Source organism: Pelophylax lessonae, assembly GCF_965119305.1.
Source record: "Pelophylax lessonae genome assembly, chromosome: 6".
In the NCBI taxonomy this organism is placed as follows: Eukaryota; Metazoa; Chordata; class Amphibia; order Anura; family Ranidae; genus Pelophylax; species Pelophylax lessonae.
The window spans coordinates 15,366,471-15,391,180 of record NC_138773.1 but is presented as its reverse complement, the minus strand read 5'-3'; the positions used below and the strand labels follow the sequence as shown (position 1 = coordinate 15,391,180).

Below are 24,710 nucleotides of genomic sequence, written 5' to 3'. Positions count from 1 at the left end.
ACTGTCATAATTGGGGTGGCTTTGGTCTCTTCTCAGTAACAGAACTCACTCCACCAGCAGATCAGAGAAGGAAGATCTGGAGAAGATCCTCCCCATAGAAGGTGTGTGTGGGGGGTGGGGGGGGTCTGGTTATCTGCCACCTCAGTAGAGCTCAATTTTAGTCTCACATTTCTATCAAATTGCAGATTTCTAAGACCTGGAGAACGTATATTATCCGCTAGAACATTTCGAGGGGGGAAGGAAACATGAGCGCCATATTAAGTCTAGCACATGAAGTCTAATCAAATCTCTGTGGAAATTTACTCACAATGTCAAGCCATAAAGTGGGCATTGGAACAGCGCTGCAAGATGTCCCTGTCAGCAGAGCGACGTCAGGATGGCCTCAGCAGCTGAGCCTCGGGGGGGGGGGGGTGCAGGCTGTGGATTCCGGCACTTCCTGAAACCACGGGGCGCTCACACAGCTGGTCTTGACATCACTTCCGGGTGCAGGGGGATCTCCTAGGTGTCACATTTATGGAGCATGCGCTTCTTCTTCAAGGCCTGTGAGCGCCCCGCTGTTCCAGGAAGTGCCAGCATCTACTGGCTGCATCCCAAAGAAAAAGAACAAGGGCGCCAAGTCATAAAGGTAGATGAACAGCTATATAATTTAATGTAGTAACTTACATGTTAAAAACAGGTATTCCAATAAGACAGCATGCATGGTGCAAAAGGACAGTCCCCACAGTGAATCCGATGGAAGATGCAAGATGAAGGATAATCGCATCTGGGTCCTGTATAATGGTGAAGGCAGTCCTGGATACCGGCAATACCGGGTGATGCCGCAAATGGCGTGGGCTCCCTGGCTGAGCAGCCTCACCGCAATCCGCCGTGCAGCAGGGAGGTAATGACCCGGAAACCGGAAGTAGAAAGGACAAGTCTGTCGGTTCCTCCACGGAAGCCGACAGGAACGTACACTGAACCAAGAGTGGAGGGCGGGCTGCAACGTCGTTTCGGAGGACCTCCTCCTTCATCAGGCAGCTCCGAAACGACGTTGCAGCCCGCCCTCCACTCTTGGTTCAGTGTTCGTTCCTGTCGGCTTCCGTGGAGGAACCGACAGACTTGTCCTTTCTACTTCCGGTTTCCGGGTCATTACCTCCCTGCTGCACGGCGGATTGCGGTGAGGCTGCCCAGCCAGGGAGCCCACGCCATTTGCGGCAACACCCGGTATTGCCGGAATCCAGGACTGCCTTCACCATTATACAGGACCCAGATGCGATTATCCTTCATCTTGCATCTTCCATCGGATTCACTGTGGGGACTGTCCTTTTGCACCATGCATGCTGTCTTATTGGAATACCTGTTTTTAACATGTAAGTTACTACATTAAATTATATAGCTGTTCATCTACCTTTATGACTTGGCGCCCTTGTTCTTTTTCTTTGTTACATATTTGGAGGGTATCCCTACCTCTTGAGGAGCTGCCTGTCCAATCTTCACCCCAGTACTCTGATTTGGACTTTTTGTACTCTTTCATCAGCAAGGATCCATCCGGGATCATCGCATGATTGAATAGGACTTCTATACATTTGAGGTTCTTGTATCTTGTTTGCCCTGTAATATTTCCATTGTCACTTAATTCAATTTATATATATTATTTTTTTTTTTATTTATTTAATTTATTCATTTATCCATTTAATGTTATTTACATTTATTTGTGATTTCATCTGTGGTACCACTGGTCATGTGGTCCCCTCCAGAGTGGTCCAGTGAGCGCTGATTCACTGACTTAGGTCAGTGTGTGTCTTTTTATTTACTGGCTGCATCCCCCTGAGGCTCAGCCCCTGAGGCCATCCTGACATCGCTCTGCTTACAGGGACATCTTGCAGCGCCTCCACCCCAAACTCGCTCATCCATGTCTTTATAGACCTTGCTTTGTGCACTGGTCCAAAGTTGGAAAAGGAAAAAGCCATCCCCAAACTGTTCCCACAAGCTTGGGAGCATGAAATTGTTCAAAATGTCTTCGTATGCTGACACCTGAAGAGTTCCCTTCACTGGAACTAAGGGGCCAAGCCCAACCCCTGAAAAACAACCCCACACCATAATCCCCCCCTCCACCAAATGATTTGGACCAATGCACAAAGCAAGGTCCATAAAGACAAGGATGAGCGAATTTGGGGTGGAGGAACTTGTACTGAGAAGGAAGATCTGGAGAAGATCCTCCCTGAGGAAGGTGCGGGGTCAACTGCCACCTCCGTAGAACACGATTTTAGTCTCACATTTCTATTAGATTGAGGCTTTCGAAGACCTGGAGAATGTATAGTGTCTGCTAGAACAGTTTGAAGATCTTTTGTTTTATATGTTTCTCTTTTTGTCTTGCAGATGGCGTCCTCCACTGTAATTTGGAGTATTTTATCCATGGTGAGTAATGGAGGTTATTTGGTCTGTAGGGTTGTTTCTGGGGAATTAGGTTAAGGTTTATTATATTTGATCAATGAAGATCTTCCCTGAGGAAGGTGCGGGGTCATCTGCCACCTCCGTAAAACACGATTGTAGTCTCACATTTCTATCAGATTGAGGCTTTCGAAGACCTGGAGAATGTATAGTGTGTGCTAGAACAGTTTGAAGAGCTTTTGTTTTATATGTTTCTCTTTTTGTCTTTCAGTTGCCGTTCTTTACTGTAATCTGGGGTTTTTTATCCACGGTGAGTAATGGAGGCTATTTGGTCTGTAGGACTGTTTCTGGGGAATCAGGTTAAGGTTTATTATATTTGATCAATGAAGATCCTCCATGGGGAAGGTGCGGGGTCACCTGCCACCTCCATAGAACATGATTTTAGTCTCACATTCCTATCAGATTGCAGCTTTCTTATATTAGGAGGAAAGATCAGTTAGAACAATGTGAACATGTCTTATTTATATATTTTTCTCTTGTTTGTCTTTCAGGTGACTCGTGTTTGTTATGATAGGACATTGGGTGATCTATTCAAGGTGAGGAAAAAATCTCTGATTGTTCTCTGTAGATGTAAGAAGTAACACTTAATGGAAAGTGTACTCCGTGCGCCAAGTGTATAAAAATGATTGATATAAAATATTGTGATAATAAATGAAAACGTCACAGGAAGTGACGAAACGCGTCAGTACATGGAACGCACGACGTGACGTACACACAGAGTACTGGAGCACAAGCCGGAATAACCTCCACTCGCCACTCTGCATTGCTGTACACTGTTGTCACTGGGATTTTTAACCCTTTTACCCTGCTATACCTTGTGATTTTTATTGGAATACCCACTATATGAGGAATACAGCTCTTAAACTTTATCACACTATTTGAAGCATTTATATTTTCTATATACACCTACCGTATGCTGATACAAGGAATGGTGGGGAGGAAACCCTAATCTACATACCCAGGAGGCATTAGAAGGGGACCTACCGTGGTAGGTCATACGATATACGAGACTCATTACATCTGGTAAGTTGCCCATCTTTTAACATACCACAGAAAGGAGGAACCTGCACCTGCACTTTAAAAAGTCACAAAATTGGAGAAAAAACCTATCACTGAGCACCTTCCCTTTAAATCCATCTGGAAGAACTTTTTTGCACTGAAGAATAGCCAATTGGGACTTTTGTGTTACCTATTTAAATGAATTGCCATTTTTTATTTGATTTTATTGCCACTTTATTTTTCATGTCACAATATTGATTCGCATATTAATATTAATTTTATTTGGATCACCTTTCTTAATTTACACCACTTGCACAAAATACCGCACTATGTTATATTAATTGGATTGATATTTATACATTTATTTATATATTTACATATGATCTTTCATTTATAATATTTATCTATTTAATAATTTATTTTGAACACCCACTAATTATTCTATATATTTGGATTGTTAGCAAGCGCTGTAGATAGCCCTAATTCTTTAGGACTATTTTTTCCACAAGTTCTCTGTAGAATGGCATCCACTGAATAATATGTGTGGTGATGTCGGGGTCACACTTGAAGCCCCCTATGTCAAGTAAATTGGCCACCAGTAATCTGATCTCATGGCTGAGGTCCTGGAGATGGATCTGTATAGAGTGCTCTTCATATCTCATATCAGGAAGAAACCAGTTGGGGTCTCTATTTAGCCCCGGGGCTCCTACATTGTAATAATTGGGGTCATAGTCTGCTCTCTTCTCAGTAACAGAACTCACTCCTCCAGCAGACCGGAGAAGGAAGATCTGGAGAAGATCCTCCGTGGGGAAGGTGCGGGGTCATCTGCCACCTCCGTAGAACATGATTTTAATCTCAAATTTCTATCAGATTGCAGCTTTTTTATGTTAGGAGAAAAGATCAGTTAGAACAATGTGAACATGTCTTATTTATATATTTTTCTCTTGTTTGTCTTTCAGGTGGCTCGTGTTTGTTATGATATGACATTGGGTAATTTATTCAAGGTGAGAAAAAAATCCCTGACAGTTCTCTGTAGAATGGCATCCACTGAATAATATGTGTGGTGATGTTGGGGGTCACACTTGAAGCCCCCTATGTCAAGTAAATTGGCCACCAGTAATCTAATGGCACTTTTCCACTGCAAGTACCGGCTCAGCTCTACTCGGCCCTGCTTGGCCCGGTTTGCTTTTGCACTGCTGGTACCGCATGGTACGGTGTTGGAACGGTTCGGTACAGTACGGTATGGTTTGCTTTTCCACTAAAGTAGTACTAAAGTCAAGTGGGTGGGATTCTCTGACCAATCAGTGGCTAGTAGTGACTGCATGCAAAGGATTGTGGGATATGGTACCGGTTATTGTACCTCTTGGAACCACAATCGAGGTGGAACTGTTTTTGAGAGCCGTACCGTTCGGTTCCATGCAGTGGAAAAGCGACGCCATACCGTACCGTACCGAACCGTTCCTACACCGTACTATGTGGTACCAGCAGTGGAAAAGCACAAAAGCGAGCTGAACCGGTCGGTTCCATGCAGTGGAAAAGCGCCATAAGCTCATGGTTGAGGTCCTGGAGATGGATTTGTATAGAGTGCTCTTCTTATCTCATATCAGGAAAAAAACAATTGGGGTCTCTTTTCAGCCCCGGGGCTCCTACATTGTAATAATTAGGGTCATAGTCTGCTCTCTTCTCAGTAACAGAACTCACTCCACCAGCAGATCGGAGAAGGAAGATCTGGAGAAGATCCTCCCTGGGGAAGGTGCGGGGTCATCTGCCACCTCCGTAGAACATGATTTTAATCTCAAATTTCTATCAGATTGCAGCTTTTTTATATTAGGAGGAAAGATCAGTTAGAACAATGTGAACATGTCTTATTTATATATTTTTCTCTTGTTTGTCTTTCAGGTGGCTCGTGTTTGGTATGATAGGATATTGGGTATTCTATTCAAGGTGAGAAAAAAATCCCTGACAGTTCTCTGTAGAATGGCATCCACTGAATAATATGTGTGGTGATGTCGGGGGTCACACTTGAAGCCCCCTATGTCAAGTAAATTGGCCACAAGTAGTCCAAGCTCATAGTTGAGGTCCTGGAGATGGATCTGTATAGAGTGCTCTTCATATCTCAAATCAGGAGGAAACCAGATGGGGTCTCTTTTCAACCCCGGGGCTCCTACATTGTACCCCCTATGTCAAGTAAATTGGCCACCAGTAATCTGATCTCATGGTTGAGGTCCTGGAGATGGATCTGTATAGAGTGTTCTTCATATCTCATATCAGGAGGAAACCAGATGGGGTCTCTTCAACTCCGGGGCTCCTACATTGTACCCCCTATGTCAAGTAAATTGGCCACAAGTAGTCAAAGCTCATGGCTGAGGTCCTGGAGATGGATCTGTACAGAGTGCTCTTCATATCTCATATCAGGAAGAAACCAGATGGGGTCTCTTTTCAACCCCTGGGCTCCTACATTGTACCCCCTATGTCAAGTAAATTGGCCACCATTAATCTAAGCTCATGGTTGAGGTCCTGGAGATGGATCTGTATAGAGTGCTCTTCATATCTCATATCAGGAAGAAACCAGTTGGGGTCTGAATTTAGCCCCGGGGCTCCTACATTGTAATAATTGGGGTCACAGTCTGCTCTCTTCTCAGTAACAGAACTCACTCCACCAGGAGACCGGAGAAGGAAGATCTGGAGAAGATCCTCCCTGGGGAAGGTGCAGGGTCATCTGCCACCTCCATAGAACATGATTTTAATCTCACATATTTCAGATTGCAGCTTTCTTATGTTAGGAGGAAAGATCAGTTAGAACAATGTGAACATGTGCTAGTTATATATTTTCCTCTTGTTTGTCTTTCAGGTGGCTCGTGTTTGGAATGATATGACATTGGGTAATCTATTCCAGGTGAGAAAAAAATCCCTGACAGTTCTCTGTAGAATGGCATCCACTGAATAATATGTGTGGTGATGTCGGGGGTCACACTTGAAGCCCCCTATGTCAAGTAAATTGGCCACCAGTAATCTGATCTCATGGCTGAGGTCCTGGAGATGGATCTGTATAGAGTGCTCTTCATATCTCATATCAGGAAGAAACCAGTTGGGGTCTCTATTTAGCCCCGGGGCTCCTACATTGTAATAATTGGGGTCACAGTCTGCTCTCTTCTCAGTAACAGAACTCACTCCACCAGCAGATCGGAGAAGATCTGGAGAAGATCCTCCCTGGGGAAGGTGCGGGGTCATCTGCCACCTCCGTAGAACATGATTTTAATCTCACATATTTCAGATTGCAGCTTTCTTATGTTAGGAGGAAAGATCAGTTAGAACAATGTGAACATGTCTTATTTATATATTTTTCTCTTGTTTGTCTTTCAGGTGGCTCGTGTTTGTTATGATAGGACATTGGGTAATCTATTCCAGGTGAGAAAAAAATCCCTGACAGTTCTCTGTAGAATGGCATCCACTGAATAATATGTGTGGTGATGTCAGGGGTCACACTTGAAACCCCCTATGTCAAGTAAATTGGCCACCAGTAATCTAATGGCACTTTTCCACTGCAAGTACCGGCTCGGCTCTACTCGGCCCTGCTTGGCCCGGTTTGCTTTTCCACTGCTGGTACCGCATGGTACGTTGTTGGAACGGTTCGGTACAGTACGGTATGGTTTGCTTTTCCACTAAAGTAGTACTAAAGTTAAGTGGGTGGGATTCTCTGACCAATCAGTGGCTAGTAGTGACTGCATGCAAAGGATTGTGGGATATGGTACCGGGTATTGTACCTCTTGGAACCACAATCGAGGTGGAACTGTTTTTGAGAGCCGTACCGTTCGGTTCCATGCAGTGGAAAAGCGCCATAAGCTCATGATTGAGGTCCTGGAGATGGATCTGTATAGAGTGCTCTTCTTATCTCATATCAGGAAAAAAACAGTTGGGGTCTCTTTTCAGCCCCGGGGCTCCTACATTGTAATAATTGGGGTCATAGTCTGCTCTCTTCTCAGTAACAGAACTCACTCCACCAGCAGATCGGAGAAGATCTGGAGAAGATCCTCCCTGGGGAAGGTGCGGGGTCATCTGCCACCTCCGTAGAACATGATTTTAATCTCACATATTTCAGATTGCAGCTTTCTTATGTTGGAAGGAAATATCAGTTAGAACAATGTGAACATGTCTTATTTATATATTTTTCTCTGGTTTGTCTTTCAGATGGCTCGTGTTTGTTATGATAGGACATTGGGTGATCTATTCAAGGTGAGAAAAATAGTTTATCTGTAGGGCTGTTTCAGAGGTTTTAAGTTGAGCTTTGCAGTCTTGATCATATTTCTGGCCAATGACGTCACCCAGGATTCCCATCCCATTTGTCTCCAAATAATCCGGCAGGGATCTGTCATTTAGGGGAGATGGTGCTACCACTGATAAATGACAGATCCCTGGCCACTGTTTGCGAACATAAAATATCACTTTTAACCGGTTGCCGACCGCCGCAAGTACATATACTGCGGCGGTCAGCCCCGGCCAGGCAAAGTGACGTACCGGTACGTCACTAGCCTGGGAGCCAATAGCAGGCGCGCTCCCGCCTCGGCTCGTTCACGGACACCTCCGTGCGAGTGACCGGCGTGCCCGATGTCCGCCGGTCACTCGCGATCGTCTGCTGTGAAGGGAAAAAGGCAGGCGGCTGATGTAAACAAAGCCGCCTGTCATTCTTCCCTGTGTAAAAGCACAAATCACTCAGTCCTGCTATGTAGGACCGTTGATCTGTGCTGTTACAAACACAGCCACATCCCTGCACAGTAAGAAGCACGCCCCTAGGGACACACATAGTCACTGCATCTCTAATAAAGTTAACCCCTTCCCTGCCAGTGTCATTTTTGCAGTAACAGTGCATATGTATAGCATTGATTACTGTAGTAATGTCACTGGTAACCCCAAAAGTGTCAAAAATGTCAGTCAAGGGTCGGATCTGTCCGCTGCAATGTCGCAGTCCCACAAAAAAAAAAATCGCAGATCGCCGCCATTACTAGTTAAAAAAAAACAATAAAAATGACAAAAATGTTTCCCTTAGTTAGTAAACGCAATAACTTTTGCACAAACCAATCAAAATACGCTTATTGTGATTTTTTTTTTACCAAACATATGTAGCATAAAACAAATTGGCAAAAAATGTAAAAAAAAAATGATTTTTACATTTTTTGGGGGGGGGGAATTTCATATAAAAAAATGTGAAAAATATTGTTATTTTTGCAAAATTGTCGCTCTTTTTGATTATAGCGCATGATCAAAAAATTGCACAGGTGATCAAATACCACCAAAAGAAAGCTCTGTTTGTGGAAAAAAAAGGACGTCAAATTCGTTTAGGTACAGCGTCACACGACCGCGCAATTGTCCGTTAAAGTCACGCAGTGCCGAATCACAAAATACCCCCTGGTCAGAAAGGGGGTAAAATCTTCCGGGGCTTAAGTGGTTAAAAGAGTACATTCAAATGCAAAACAACTTCACACAGAGGTATAAGACATTCCCTAATAATGTTATTTAGAGGAGTTTAATGTGTTTTTTTTAAAATGTTGTTTAACCAATTAAGGTCCGCCCCACGTATATTTACTGCGGCAGGGTGACCCTTAACCGCAAAATCACGTACCTGTATGTGATTGTTTTCATCGGCTCTAGGGGGCATGCGTGCGCCACCGCAGCCGCGCTTCTGCTGTGATTGGACATAGCGGGTCTGGCGGTAGCATTGGCCGCTGGCCACCCATGATTGTTTGGAGGAATGACAGAACGGCAGTCTGCCTATGGAAACAAAGCAGACCGTCATTCTGTCGGAGAGGAAGAGAGAGATCTTGTGTTCCTACTAACACAGATCTCTCTCTTCCTGCAGTAAGTCCAGTACCCCTACAATTAGAAAGCATTTCCTAGGCGCACGCTTGACCCTTTGATCATCCCTGATGTTAATCCCTTCCCTGCCAGTGTCATTTATACAGTGATGGTGTTATTTTTTTTAGCACCGATCACTGTATCGGTGTCACTGGTCCTCAGAAAGTGTCACTTAGTGTCAGATTTGTCCGCCACAATGTCCCTGTCCCATTAAAAATCGCTGATTGCCGCCATTACTAATAAAATCAATAAAAAAAAATAAAAAGTTCATAAATGTATCCCATAGTTTGTAGATGCTTTAACTTTTGCGCAAACCAATTAATATATATGCAGGGATATGCCCACAGAGACCCCAGTACTTTACCACCTTCAGAAAAAAGCCTTCTGAATCAGTCTGTGCAACAGGAAAGTGGGAGTCACAGGATATGACATCAGCCTGGTATGTGAGCGGTCACGCTGAATGTGTAGCTCCATAGGGCTACACAAAAATGGCTGCCAATGCAAGTCAATGGGAAACACAGGGAAAATGGCTGCCCTATACAAGTCAATGGGAAAAAAGTTCTATTGCCCACACTAAAGATGGCGGCTCCCACACGTGCCATGCAGTCGAGGGGATTGCTTTTTTTCCTGCCTAGTACTACTCCTGCAGGGGGCAGCATAACCCAATGGATAAGAAACATAAGAGCTGCGTTTGTCAATGGACTCAAGAGAAAAGGATTTTACGAGAGAGGGTTATAACCCCTGTCAGATTGTTTTTTTTTTTTGCCATCTGTGTCCCATTGCGGAGATTTCTCTTCACTTCCTGTCCCATAGCTAAACAGGAAATGAGAGGAAATCCTCTCCTCGGGCTTACCAGAACCAGTGACCCAATTGGAAGATTTCCCCTCCATTACTTCTCTGGGGACAACCCCCCAGATCCTCTTCCTTAGGTATAGGATTGTGTGTGTATATATATATATATATATATATATATATATATATATATATATATATATATATATATATATATACAGTATCTCACAAGAGTTCCCCCCCCCCTTCCATTTTTGTAAATATTTTATTCTATCTTTTCATGTGACAACACTGAAGAAATGACACTTTGCTACAATGTAAAGTAGTGAGTGTACAGCTTGTATTACAGTGTAAATTTGCTGTCCCCTCAAAATAACTAAACACACAGCCATTTTATAACAAACTATAAAACTGTTTTTTTTTTTTTTTTTTTTCAAAAGTTTCGGTATTTTTTTTGTTTGTTCAGCAAAAAAAAAAAAAAAACAAAACAAACCCAGTAGTGATAAAATATGACCAAAATAAAGCTCTATTTGTTTGGAAAAAAATGATAAAATTTTATTTGGGTACAGTGTTGCATGACCGCGCAATTGTCATTCAAATTGCAACACCCCTGAAAGTTGAGAATTGGCCTGGGCAGGAAGGGGGTTTAAGTGCCCAGTAGGCAAGTGGTTAAAGTACAGTGCTTTTCGCACATTTTCATGCTTCTTCAGAATCTTCTTAGAAGATACCTAATTAGTAGACCATCACAACATTGATGCTGACAGATGGTCCTTCCATGTACTGACATATATTGTACTGACTTTTTTACCCTGGTCTTGAAGAATCGTTAACACGCATTGAACGAAAGGTATCTGAAGCAGAGCTGGTGATTTACTTAAACTAAAGCACACAAAATCTGGTGCAGCTGGGCATAGTACCCAATCAGCTTCTAACTTCAGCTTGTTCACTTAAGCTTTAAAAATAAAACCTGGTAGCTGATTGGTTACCATTCACAGCTGCACCAGATTCTGTGTGTTCCAGTGTTAGTAAGCCCCACCTCCCACAGTGTTATATGGATCAATACTGTATGGATTGGTAGTTATAAATTAACAAGTTGTGATCTACACCTACTGTATATGTACCAAGTGTAGCACGACCCCCTTGGGGGCTGCTGGTTAACGGAATATCCTCCGCACTCCCTTGACCCTGAAAAGCGTCCAACCCACTAGGCACTATAGGTTCAGACATTTTCTGAAGGATTCTTTAAGAATGCACTTGACACAGCAAAATACCAGTTTAACCGTTTACTGGGATGAGAAAAGTAAATAAATCAATTGTATAAGAACAGACAAAATGTTGGATAACCGTCAGTGTAATGTCACTCCTCCAAACCCCAATAATAGGGAGGGAGCTTAGAAGACTGACACCCAGAAGATAAATGCTTGATTCACAATTTATACATAGAGTAAGTGAGAGTAACTGAAATATTTATCAGATGTAACTGTTATGCCTATGATCAAATGTAATTTCCATAAACTGTGCTCTGTCTCTACTAACCTCAAACCTAATGATATTCTAAATCTGACCAATTAGATGATATCCTACATCAGGAAGCCTCCTTTAAGAACTATGGAAAGTGCAGTTTCTATTCTAACAAGGCCTTGCAGTTTCTTCACCGGCAGTTTGAGCTCTTTATCACTCTTCTATGTGATATTTGTAATCCAGGTGTCAGGGTGTTTATGCAATTATAACTGCTGTCAGTGTATTCTGGATGCAGGGTTATACTTGCGTTTACAGGTGTCACCAGGCACTCTTATGAATGGGCAGTGTTCACATGTGACTGTCTCATCCACAAGCAGAACCTCTTCTTCCGATGCTGCGTCACTGGTGATTCTCAGCTTTTACTGTTCCGGTCAGTTAGCTCAGCGCCACCCACTCTCCTCTCAGCTCTCCGGATCCGCCACTTCCATGTGACCAACGACATCCACTCCGCTGAGGATGGACCCCACTCGCTCTAGGCCATACTCCCAGGCCTCCATCACTGACTGTTCTCCGGCAGCTCTCCCTCTCAGATCTCTCCTCCACGAGTCTCAGAAGCAAGAGAGCGCGCACTTGGCCCCGCCCCAAAGTATATACCCCCCCACCCCCCATGATCCTCCACGGGTTCCAAGGCTCCCTGGGAGTATATTTTCACCTGCCATCCCTATCACAATTCACACTCTCCACCAGACTATATCCCCCAAAAACCAATGTGTCCATTTCCGGAGGGAAGCCGATCCTTCTTGCAAATTCCTAAAGGATCACTCTGATAGTGGCCAAACAGAAACTCAGATATGTGTGTGTGTGTGTGTGTGTATATATATATATATATATATATATATATATATAGTAGTCCCAGCATGGCTAAATCCTCCCCCCAGTTGAAATTCCTTGGTCCCCAAAGATGGAATGATTCTCCTTCTTAGAATAAAATACTTTCAAATAACTGACTATGCAAAGCACTAGAAAAAGCTGAGTTTCTCTCACAGCAGGCCAGTAATAAATGAATGGCCCACCTAATAGTGTCAGGGGGTGGAGCAGGTTCATTCTCCACCAAAGGTTCAGTGGAGGTTGGTGCTTGATTGAGGTGTTGAGTAGTTATAATACGGTCATCTGAGCTTTCTCCAAGGGCATTGTAAGTAAGTCTTTTTGGGGGATGAATTTCTCTTCTGAGCCTAGAAGACATATTTTCACTAAGCTCAGGTTCAGGCGCCAGTCCCCATGAACTACACCCTGGCTTTGGCTCTGTTGACTCATCAGAAGTATCTTTCAGACTTCTCACTGGGAGTGACCTCAAATCTTTGACCACAATAGGGGTCTCTACATCTTCTTCTGGTGGAGGATTGGGATCCTCTGTGTGGAATGGTTCAGGACTAGATAGTGGGAGGACGACTGGAACTTCTTTAGGACATGGTGCATCCCAACTGTTCAACCAACTCAGTCCCAACCTCCTGAACGTCCCTGTTCACTGTCAAGACAGGACTCTCTGAATCCTTAGATTGTTGTAAGTCCTTGACTCAAGGTCTCTCTCTCTCTCAGGTAAAGGTAACATTGGTCAATCTCCCATAGAGGATCCGCTACTTTCAGACAAATCCTCCACCAAAGAAGGCCACCACCAGTCGAATATCACTTCTTCATCTTCACTGTCTTCTTCCTCTTCTTGCTGACTTGATAACTTAAATGCCCGCTGTGTCCCAGATTGTAAAGTAGGGGTTCTAGGAACATCAACATCAGAGAAGGCTGGCACCCTAATGGCATTGGAAATAGGCAACAAGTGATTCATATGCCATGCTCTTATGGGACCAGTCTTCCCCTCTGGAGGGATCTGGTACACAGGCAGGCCTGACAATTTCTTGCAGATGACAAAAGGTTGAGAACGCCACTGGTCAGCTAATTTGTGCTTCCCGGGCACTCTTAAATTCCTTAGCAGGACTCGATCACCAGGCTGTAGATCTTGTATCCTCACTTTTGAATCAAAATTTTTCCTATTTTGTTGCTCTCTTGAAGATGCTTCAAGGGCCTTTTTATAGGCTACTTTCAAATTCCTCGGAAGTCAATCCAGATAGCCTTTATAAGAATTCTGCAAAGTACGGTCAGGTGATGTTCCAAAGGCCAGATCCACTGACCATCGAGCTTCTCTCCCAAACATCAACCTGTAGGGGGAATATCCAGTAGAGTCATTCACCGTGCTGTTATAAGTATGCACTACTGTGGCAATGTGATCACCCCAATGTTGTTTCTTCTCTATTGGCGGAGTTCCCAACATATTCAGCAAAGTACGATTTAACCTCTCAGGCTGAGGATCTCCCCGTGGATGATACAGAGTTGTTCTGGATTTCTGTATATTCAGCAGTTCACATAGTCTTCGGATCAGCTTACTCTCAAAATCCCGGCCTTGGTCAGAATGTATACATTGTGGCAGGCCATAATGGATGAAGAACTTTTCCACAAGCGTCTTGGCAACTGTGCTAGCCTTCTGATCTTGTGTTGGAAAAGCCTGAGCATATCTAGTAAAGTGGTCTGTCACAACTAAGACACTACTACGCCCACCTAGATCAGGTTCGAGACACAGGAAGTCAATGCACACCAACTCCATGGGTCCTTGACTTCGCAGATGGCCCATTGCAGCAGCTCTGTGCTGTAAAGTCTTCCTCTGAATGCACCGAATGCAAGAATGGCAATAACTTTCTACTTCTTTCCTCATGAAAGGCCAATAGAATCGATCTCTGACCAGTTTAAAAGTCCGGTCCATTTCTATCAGATTGCAGCTTTCTTATATTAGGAGGAAAGATCAGTTAGAACAATGTGAACATGTCTTATTTATATATTTTTCTCTTGTTTGTCTTTCAGATGGCTCGTGTTTGTTATGATAGGACATTGGGTAATTTATTCAAGGTGAGAAAAATAGGTTATCTGTAGGGCTTTTTCTGAGGTATTAAGTTGAGCTTCGCAGTCTTGATCACATTTCTGGCCAATGACGTCACCCAGGATTCCCATCCCATTTGTCTCCAAATAATCCAGCAGGGATCTGTCATTTAGGGGAGATGGTGCTACCACTGATAAATGACAGATCCCTGGCCACTGTTTGCTAACATAAAATATCACTTTTAAAAGAGTACATTCCAATGCAAAAACAACTTCACACAGAGGTATAAGACATTTCCTAATAATGGTATTTAGAGGAGTTTATTGTCGTTTTTTTTTTTTTTTTTTAATATGGTTCAAAGTAGAACAAAAGGTAAAACATCTTTTTTTTTCTTTTGGATAGAGTAAGGGAGGGTTATAACCCCTGTCAAATTTTTTTTTTACTGCCATCTGTGTCCCATTGCGGAGATTTCCCTTCACTTCCTGTCCCATAGCCAAACAGGAAATGAGAGGAAATCTTTGCAAATTAAGGGAATTCTTGGGCTTACCAGAACTAGTGCCCCTATTGGAAGATCTCCCCTCTATTACTTTTCTGGGGACAACCCCCCAGATCCTCTTCTTCTGGATCAACTGTAGATATAGGTTTGTATATATGGGACTAATATATATATATGTGTAGCACAACACCCATGGGAGCACTGTCGCTATACAGAATATATGTCCAGCTGTTATATACACGGTCAACATGATTCCATATAGCCTTGACACACACACAGCCCCTGGCACACTGATCCACTTGCCCCTGGCCTCCATTTTCTCCGTCCACACTTGGACCTTTTCCTGTGAGGCAGATCCAGTCTTTAATCACAGCCAAAGGCCTTTTTCCCGCCTCCCAGTACTTCACCGAGGCATACATATCATAGCTGAAGATTCCCGCCATTGAAGAACACGTCTTACAGTTCTGACTGAAATTTTTGAGTTGCCACGGGCAACCTTCAAAATGCACTTCTATCTTCATCCGACTCTCCCTATCTCCTGTAGAGCAGGCCTCACACTTGGTTTGATCATTAGAACAAAGTCCCGAACACAAAAATGGAGATTTTGAACATTTTCTTCGGCCGTTGCCGTTAGCAACCAGCCCGGTAAGCAAGGGCAACATCCCGGATGAGCCCCCAAATGTAGACCTACTCCCATGGGAGCTGCTGAGCGTGGGTTCCCCTGGCTCTGAATTCTGTTTCATCCTCCGACTTCCAATTGTCAATTCCCTCTTCAATTGAGCCAAACTTGTATTGGAAGCTTGGAGACCTCACATCGACAACCCCGGCCTCCTCTTCACTGCTCACGCTAGCGGCAGGAGCCTCAACGGCCGCAGGCTATGTCTCCTCTTTAATAGATATGGGGGCAGACCTGGCCTCAGCTACGGTACTCTTCGGTGCATCAAATGACCACTTCCCGGCCCTCTGTACTTGCATGCACCCTCTGCCCAGTGATCAGGTCTCTCTTGATGCAAACACTGAACCCACTGCCTGGTTGCCTGGCCTCCAGCTGCATGAGTACTCTAAAGACGCCCCTCCCGCAGAGGGGTCCCGATTCTTTGGCCATCATTACTCGAGTGATCCCTCTCTCCAATGACACACACAGCTGTCTGGATCGAACATCACTCCTCTCCACCCACAGCAGTAGATAGCCGCAATGCCCGCACTGACCCCACGCCTGCACGTGCATGGTCACACTTGCACACTGGGGACATACCAGGCCTAAGTGCTCCACGCCTCCTCTGGTGCATAACGCCAGTCCTCCATCAGGCACCATCCATATTCCGGTATCGCATACGAATGACGGCTTCGGCTCTCTGGTCTGCTCCCGGGTCTGCCCAGTAGGTTCTCCGCCGATGGGTGGAATCTTTGCGGCTGCGCACTTTCGCTCCTCAGCAAGCTCCATCTTGCCTCTCCTTGCATGTGTCTCCCTCCCAGCCACACCCGAAGGGGGAAGTAATTTATAGACTTCCTTAGTCACTCCTGATTGGCTGGGCACAACCAACGTCTTCACCCACACTCCATGTTTGGCGGTGGCTCCTCCTGCTAGGCAGAAACTTCTAGCTTGCGCTTTCCCACGTGGTGCAGTAACCCCTCCAATGCCGTGCTCTCTCACCTCAGCCGACACAGAAGTTGCTGCAAAGCGGACCATGTCCCTCACCAGACATGCATCCACTCTTCTTGCTTGTAACAGGGCCCAAGCTGCGCCTCCATCTCCTTGAGCCAGCTGTCCCTCTTTGCCAGTCCAGAGAATTGTCCTGCTGTCACATGCATGGTCGACAGTCCTCTTCCCAGCACATGTACAAGCAAGGCCCGTCATCATACTGTCTCCAAAGAAAGCTCTGCTGCCCTTCCCCACATGGCCGACTGCTATCTTCACAGTACTGACACTGTCACTATATAGAATAAATGTCTCGCTGTCGTATGCACGGTCAACATCATTCCATATAGCCTTGACGCACAAAAGAGGAGCAGTTTGAGAATCGCAGGTTTGGGTGGAGTTGCATCATTGGGAACATACCATAGTTAAAAGATAAGAGCATTAAGAGGATAAAGATCATCTTTATCCTCTGGACTCAGCCCTTCCTGAGTCATTGAGCTGGAGTTGGTTATCAACTTTATCCTCTGGCTTCAATCTTTCCTCAGTGATTGATCTGACATTGGCTATCATATCTACCCCCTAGCCTCAACTCTTCCTCGGTCATTGATCTGCAGCTGGTTGTCATACTTATCCTCTGGCTTCCCCTCTTCTGGCATCATTGATCTGGAGTTGGTTGTCATCCTTATCCTCTATCTGGATCTCTGATTTCACTTACTGTACACTTGTTGTAGGTCAGTGACTCAACAAATGCTGAGACTAAACACAGCCAGGCACTTGGCATTTTCAGCCGAAGGTCAGTGATGGCAGCCCACACACTTCCACTAGAGATGGGAGTTTTGGCTGAAAGTCAGTCTATCCATAAAATAAATTTCAGTGATTAGTGGAGTGTGCTGGGCTGAGCCTGGGAGTTCCCACACAGAGGTGACCTCGGCAGGTGAAGGAGGAGGAGGTTGGGGACAACAATCACTTGACTTTCAGCCAAAACTCCCATCTCTAGTGGAAGTGTGTGGGCTGCCATCACTGACCTTCGGCTGAAAATGCCAAGTGCCTGGCTGTGTTTAGTCTCAGCGCTTAATTTATAAAATAAGTTCTGCAGGTATCGACAGCAGGGTTTGCTCTTGGATACGGAACTGGCTAAAAGGCCGTGTCCAAAGGGTGGTAATAAACAGCGCATACTCAGACTGGTCTGAGGTAGTAAGCGGGGTGCCCCAGGGCTCAGTCCTGGGACCAACCTTGTTCAATTTATTCATAAACAGCATTGAGGTCGGGATCAGTAGTTCGTTATCAGTTTTTGCAGATGACACAAAATTGGGCGGGGCAATAACTGCACAGCATGAAGCAGATATCCTACAGAATGACCTGGACAAAATTACGGAGTGGGCAACGACATGGCAAATGAGGTTTAATGTGGAGAAGTGTAAGGTTCTGCACTTGGGGACTAAAAACATAAAAACACAATACACGTTGGGAGGGGAACCCTTGGGGGAATCAAAAATGGAGAAAGATCTGGGAGTCTTGGTTGATGATAGATTAGGCAACAGCATGCAATGTCAAGCGGCAGCTTCCAAAGCCAACAGAATATTAGCATGCATAAAGAAAGGGATGTATTCCAGAGATAAGACTATAATCCTTCCACTTTATAAAACTCTGGTCCGACCGCATCTGGAGTATTCTGTCCAGTTCTGGTCACCAATCCTCAGGAGGGATGTGTTGGAGCTGGAGAAAGTCCAGAGAAGGGCAACCAAACTGATTAGGGGGTTGGAGGACCTTAACTATGAAGAGCGGCTGCAATCGCTCGATTTATTTTCCCTGGAGAAGAGACGTCTGAGGAGACATGATAGCAATTTATAAATATCTTAATGGGGATCTCAGCTTAGAAAAAAAGCTGTTCATTTGAAGGAATTGCATAAGGACTCGAGGACATACAATGCGATTAGAGGAGAAGCGTTTTAACCTCAGGCAACGAGGAGGGTTCTTTACTGTTAGGGCTACAAGATTGTGGAATTGTCTACCACAAGAGGTGGTTTCTGCGGGTAGTATGGTGACTTTCAAAAGACTCTTAGACTTACATCTCAAGGATCAGGAGATTAAGGGCTATGTTAGATGATTACAGCCACACACACCTACACAGGTTGAACTGGATGGACTATTGTCTTTATTCAACCTCACCTACTATGTAACCTACTATGTAACTATGTAACTTTCAGGTGGAGTGACCCTTTAAATGTATTTGTCCCGACTGTCAGCGAGTCACCATCTATAACAGTCCTGTGAGTTCCCAGAGGATCTTTGTGCTGACATGCTGAAACAGGAAAAGGGGGGAGGAAGATGACTGCTTTCACTTTCACTCTCCTCGGATTGTTGTTTTCCAGTCTAAACTGACACTGTGCTGAGGACAGACGGATGCTGAGCTCCACCTCAACACCCTGGAGGACAACGCATACTAGGTAAATGCATAGTGGGCCTTGTCTGCCTAACAGCAAGGCCATGGTTGTTTTTTGGTTAGGGTGTCATGGTTTCTAGGTGTGTTTGCTGAGAGGGGGAGTCTCCCCACTGGCTCCTATGAGAGGCTTCTCATAGGCCAGCGGAGGAAACCCAATCAGGGACACATTCAGGCTTGTAACTACCCCAGAAGGCAGATTCTGCCGCAGAGGATTCTGGGAGTGGGTATAAGTTTGAGGGGAGTGCATGACTCAGCGTCTTTGGCGGGAGCAAAGTCCCAGGAGGGAGAGTATGGCGTTCTCTCCTCCTGTCAGAGGAAGCACATGTCTCGGGGTGCTGCCTGAAAATCCCAGAGAGTGCTGAGTTGAGCTGAAGGGATCCGGTGTGCGGAGAACCTGCGGAGAGTGAGAGGGGTCCAGTCCCAGGAAAGCCTACACAGGTCCTGAGTACTGAGAATTGTCCCTGGGGGTCTGCCTAGAGTCAGTGGGGACCACTCCGGAGAAGGTTCTAGCTAGCTGTAAAGGGGTACCTAGGTAGAGGACCCTGAAGTTACATAGTTTGTGAGGTTGAAAAAAGACATTAGTCCATCCAGTTCAACCTATGATGTGTGTGTGTTGTAAGAATATTTAATAATAAATATCTTGCGCTCGTACTTATGTCAGAATATTTATACTGCTCTGAATATAGCAGTGTATTTATTTATGGTTAATAAGCAAAGATCTGTGAAAAAGGAGAGTCTTCACCTATTACCATAAATCAATGTCGTGAATTCTTTTTAATTGATTAATTTCTTTTTAAAAGCATATACCAATCTTAGTGAGTACAGTCTACAGTGTGGAATATATATAAAAATATTTATTCGCCAGACATGTAAACACAATATATGATCAAACAGGAAGTGACATAAAAAGATAACTCTACAAAAAAAATACTAACTTCAAATAATCAATGCAATGTGATGTTTAGCTCAATAATGAAAGTGAAACTGAAACAAAGTGAAACCAAAACGAAAGCAAGATTACCATTTCTTCCCAGGTATAGTATAAGCCATAAATTAATGTTCTATATAAACAGACTACAATGGTCTGCGAATCACACGGCCCAAAGTCATTCCACTGCAGAAGGAATGAGAATAAGCCATGCAAAACGGAAGACTTAAAATTGCAAATAATGCACTTAATCTGATATTAATAATAATGTATAAAAACAAAAATCAGCTTTTTAGAGAAAAATCTACCATGGCTTATACGGCTGGGATTGTAATCTCATTACCCTTTAAATATGCAATATAAAACATATAAGGAAGGAATAAACAATTGTTGAATAAAATCAAATAACATAGCAAGGCATAATTACCACACTTAAGATAGCCGCTAGCTTCAAATCGTTACCAGAGTCCTAAGATGGATGCCTTTCTTAAGATGGTGGATTCCCTTCAAGTTTCAGATGAATGATGTGGATCAGGGAGTATGTCTGGATGAGTCTATTGAAAAATGTAATAGCGTGTGTGGTGTAAGTGTGAGGTGTGTTGTCAGTAGTGTAAAGTGTTGTCTCTCTCTCATCTGGGTTGGTCTTTTATATGGTAAGAACAAAGAGCTATAAAAATTACCATAAGTAAAACCCAGAGGGATGAAACATTATCTCCATTGGTCAGGATATTCTATACCTAAACTGGTGAGATCATAGACACCTCTTTTGATAATTAACCCCATACTTGGATAATAAAGTTAAATGATTTCTCTATATGTGAGATTAATCATATAACACAACATAAAACTTTCTCCAGACTTCCAGTACATACATAAATGTCCACCTGTATCTCCATAATTCACCTGGGCAAGTAATGCCATTCAATAATTATATTATTTAACACAATATCATATTTTTATATTGGAATATCTCAAATTATCTCAAGACTGCACCTGGTATTTCGCCTCCAGAGGGCAGTATTGTACCGTTCATTAGATTTTGTATTTAACACTTTTACCACCATGTCCTTATCTGATGACCTCTCTGACCTCTGGCTAGTGAATAGCCATTACTTCTTTGACCATGTCTTACACTGTCAATTAAGATGTCTGGCCTGTAGGATTTACAACACCTTGAGCACTTAGACTAGACTTCTCTGAAATGAGGCAACTAGTGACGAGATACATATGTCCTTACACTTATTAGAAAAAGAATTCTAAGTAAGATTATTACTGAGAATATAAACCCAAAATGTGATATAACATTCCTAAATATATATGTATATGCCTTACATAATATAATGACATAATTATGGCTAATATCTTCTCACATATGATAATGTATCTATAAAAACTTATATGGTTCATCTTTAAATGTCTGCTAGAATATACTGGGGTATTGTCCATTGTTATATACTTATAGACAGACTGAGATATCCCCCCTTAACATAGCGTCAGACTGACTAAGTTTTATCTGATCGAGATGTCAAAAGGGATCTTATTTACGATTACATAGAAATACAAAGATCTCTGTTGAAACCATAGACCCTTTGTAAGCCTGTGAGAGACATTTTGTTAGAATACATATATGAACTCTATTTCACCTTAAAAACAAGATGGACGCCAGGCAGCACCATTCAGAATCTCTTATGCATAATATGAAATACATGGCTTTTAAAATCATTTTTCTTTTTACCTATTATTATTTGAATCAACCCCCCAATAGTCCCGACATAGTGTTTGCTGTTATCCGTACATTGTATACCCCTGTATGTTGTACATTGTATACCCCTGTATGTTGTACATTGTATACCCCTGTATGTTGTACATTGTATACTCCTGCATGTTGTACATTGTATACCCCTGTATGTTGTACATTGTATACCCCTGTATGTTGTACATTGTATACCTCTGTATGTTGTACATTGTATACCCCTGTATGTTGTACATTGTATACCCCTGTATGTTGCACATTGTATACCCCTGTATGTTGTACATTGTATACCCCTGTATGTTGTTGAAGAGTCAGTGCACGGTGTGTAGTGCATCAGTTAAGAGTTGCAGCCATACAGGATTTCACAACAAGCTACCTCAAGCCAGTGCAAGGCAGGAGGGAGTAGTCAGTGACTTGTGAGTGCCAGCAGTGTCAGAAGTTCAGTATTCTACAGTCCTGGATCTTCTGGACTTAAGTCAGAGTTCCAGCACAGCTTTCAGAGATACAGTGTGTTCAAAGCGCCAGTAAGCGTTGGTTGGCGTCGGCTGGCGTCAAGACAGCTCTAAAGGGCATTTTTGCTATAAAGTCCCAGAATTGTACATAGTCAAGCCAAAGGAGTACCCCACTCATTCCCTTCTCTCATCCCCTAAAAATACAATAAAACAACCAAACAAAGATGCCGGAGTTGTCATGTCTCAGTTCTTACACCCAGGGTCACAGCTCGCATGGGCTGGAGGGGTAACCGGTAACAATGGCAGACCCACATCAGGCCCAATGCCTGGAAAACCTGCTACACATGGTAACATCTGCAACCTCAGAGGGAGCTGAGGTTCCCTCTCTCTCTGGTCTCTGTCCATCTCCTGTAGTATATCTGCAGTCTCTGACCATCTCCTGTATTATGTCTGCAGTCTCTGACCATCTCCTGTAGTATGTCTGCAGTCTCTGACCATCTCTTTTAGTACATTTGCATTTTTTACCATCTCCTGTACCACGTCTGCAGTCTCTGACCATCTTCTGTAGTATGTCTGCAGTCTCTGACCATCTTCTGTAGTATGTCTGCAGTCTCTGACCGTCTTCTGTAGTATGTCTGCAGTCTCTGACCATCTCTTGTAGTACATCTGAAGTATTTTAACATGTCCTGTAGCATATCTGCAGTCTCTGAACGTCTCCTGTAGTATGTCTTCACTCTCTGGCCATCTCCTGTAGTATGTCTTCACTCTCTGACCATCTCCTGTAGTATGTCTTCACTCTCTGACCATCTCCTGTAGGATGTCTGCAGTCTTTGACCATCTCCTGTAGGATGCCGTCAGTCTCTGACCATCTCCTGTATGATGCCGTCAGTCTCTGACCATCTCCTGTAGGATGCCGTCAGTCTCTGACCATCTCCTGTAGGATGTCTGCAGTCTTTGGCCATCTCCTGTAGCATGTCTGCAGTCTCTGACGGTCTCCTGCAGGATGCCTTCAGTCTCTTACCATTTCTTGTAGTACATCTGCAGTCTCTGACCATCTCATGTTCTATGTCTGCAGTTTCTGACCATCTCCTGCAGTAACTCTGTAGTCTCTGACCATCTCCTGTAGGATGCCTGCAGCCTCTGACCATCTCTTGTAGTACATCTGCAGTCTCTGACCATCTCCTGTACTACGTCTGCAGTCTCTGATCACCTCCTGCAGTAACTCTGCAGTCTCTGACCATCTCCTGTAGGATGCCTGCAGCCTCTGACCATCTCTTGTAGTACATCTGCCGTCTTTGACCATCTCCTGTACCATGTCTGCAGTCTCTGGCCGTCTCCTGGAGGATGACTGCAGTCTCTAACCCTCTCCTGTACTACATCTGCAGTCTCTGGTCATCTCCTGTAGGATGTTTGCAGTCTCTGACCATCTCCTGTAGGATGCCTGCAGCCTAGGACCATCTCTTGTAGTACATCTGCAGTCTCTGACCATCTCCTGTAGGATATCTGCTGCCTCTGAGCAGTTCTCTATGCCGCTAGAACACAATGGCAAAAAGGGAGGGATTCCCCCATCAACACTAACTGTGTTGATGGGGGAATCAAGTGTTTTTTTTTTTTTTTCCTGCATCCCGTGGTTGCAGGAAAGGAAATCTCTCAATCTATGACTGGCCTAACAGAACCCACTCTACCAGCTGATCAGAGAGGAAAGATCAGTACAAGAGAGCTGGAGGGGGTCATCTGCCACCTACATAAAAAAAAAAAAGACTTTAGTCTCACATTTCTAACAGACTGCAGCTTTCTAATATTTGAAGAAAATATTGGATTCTCTTTTTTTGTCTTTCAGATGGGTTTCTTCTCCGCTGTACACCTGGATAGGAGGGGGCGGCGGGGGCAGCATGTAGAGAAATCACTGTCCTCCTTTTTCCTCCTGTAGCTGCAGGAGGAAAATGGAGGAGATTGGTTCCTCTGTATGCTGCCCCCGCCGCTCCTCCTATCCAGTTCCCTTGTGTTCTGCTGTCTCTTGGCCCCTGTGTGCTCCCCTGGTCCCCCCCCTCCCCCTTCTGTGCTGCCCCCACCACTCCTCCTATCTAGTTCCCTTGTGTTCTGCTGTCTCTGGGCCCTGTGTGCTCCCCTGGTCCCCCCTTCCCCTAATGTGCTGCCCCCGCCACTCCTCCTATCTAGTTCACTTGTGATCTGCTGTCTCTGGGCCCCTGTATGCTCCCCTGCCCCCCCCTCCCTACTGTGCTGCCCCCGCCACGACTCCTATCTAGTTCACTTGTGTTCTGCTGTCTCTGGGCCCCTGTGTGCTCCCCTGGTCCCCCCTTCCCCTACTGTGCTGCCCCCGCCACTCCTCCTTACTAGTTCACTTGTGTTCTGCTGTCTCCGGGCCCCTGTGTGCTCCCCTGGTCCCCCCCCCCCCACACAGGGCCGTCTTTTCCACTGGGCATACCCGGCGGTTGCCCGGGGGCCCCACTTGCCAAGGGGTCCCACATGGATCGATGGATTGGTGGCATGTGATGTCCCACTCCCTGGTGGTCTAGGGCCCCC

General features: G+C 44.4%; 1 protein-coding gene across 1 annotated transcript in view; it reads left to right on the top strand.

Annotated features, from left to right (window-relative positions):
* Window positions 1-14,439: 14,439 nt before the first annotated feature.
* LOC309558427 (uncharacterized protein) overlaps window positions 14,440-24,710 on the top strand; it is a gene marked incomplete at both ends in the record, with an annotated part of 136,729 nt that continues 126,458 nt past the window's right edge. Inside the window, one exon of the mRNA XM_082261501.1 lies at window positions 14,440-14,484. Coding sequence (XP_082117627.1) covers window positions 14,440-14,484 — 45 coding nt within the window. The remainder of the gene's footprint in view (window positions 14,485-24,710) is intronic.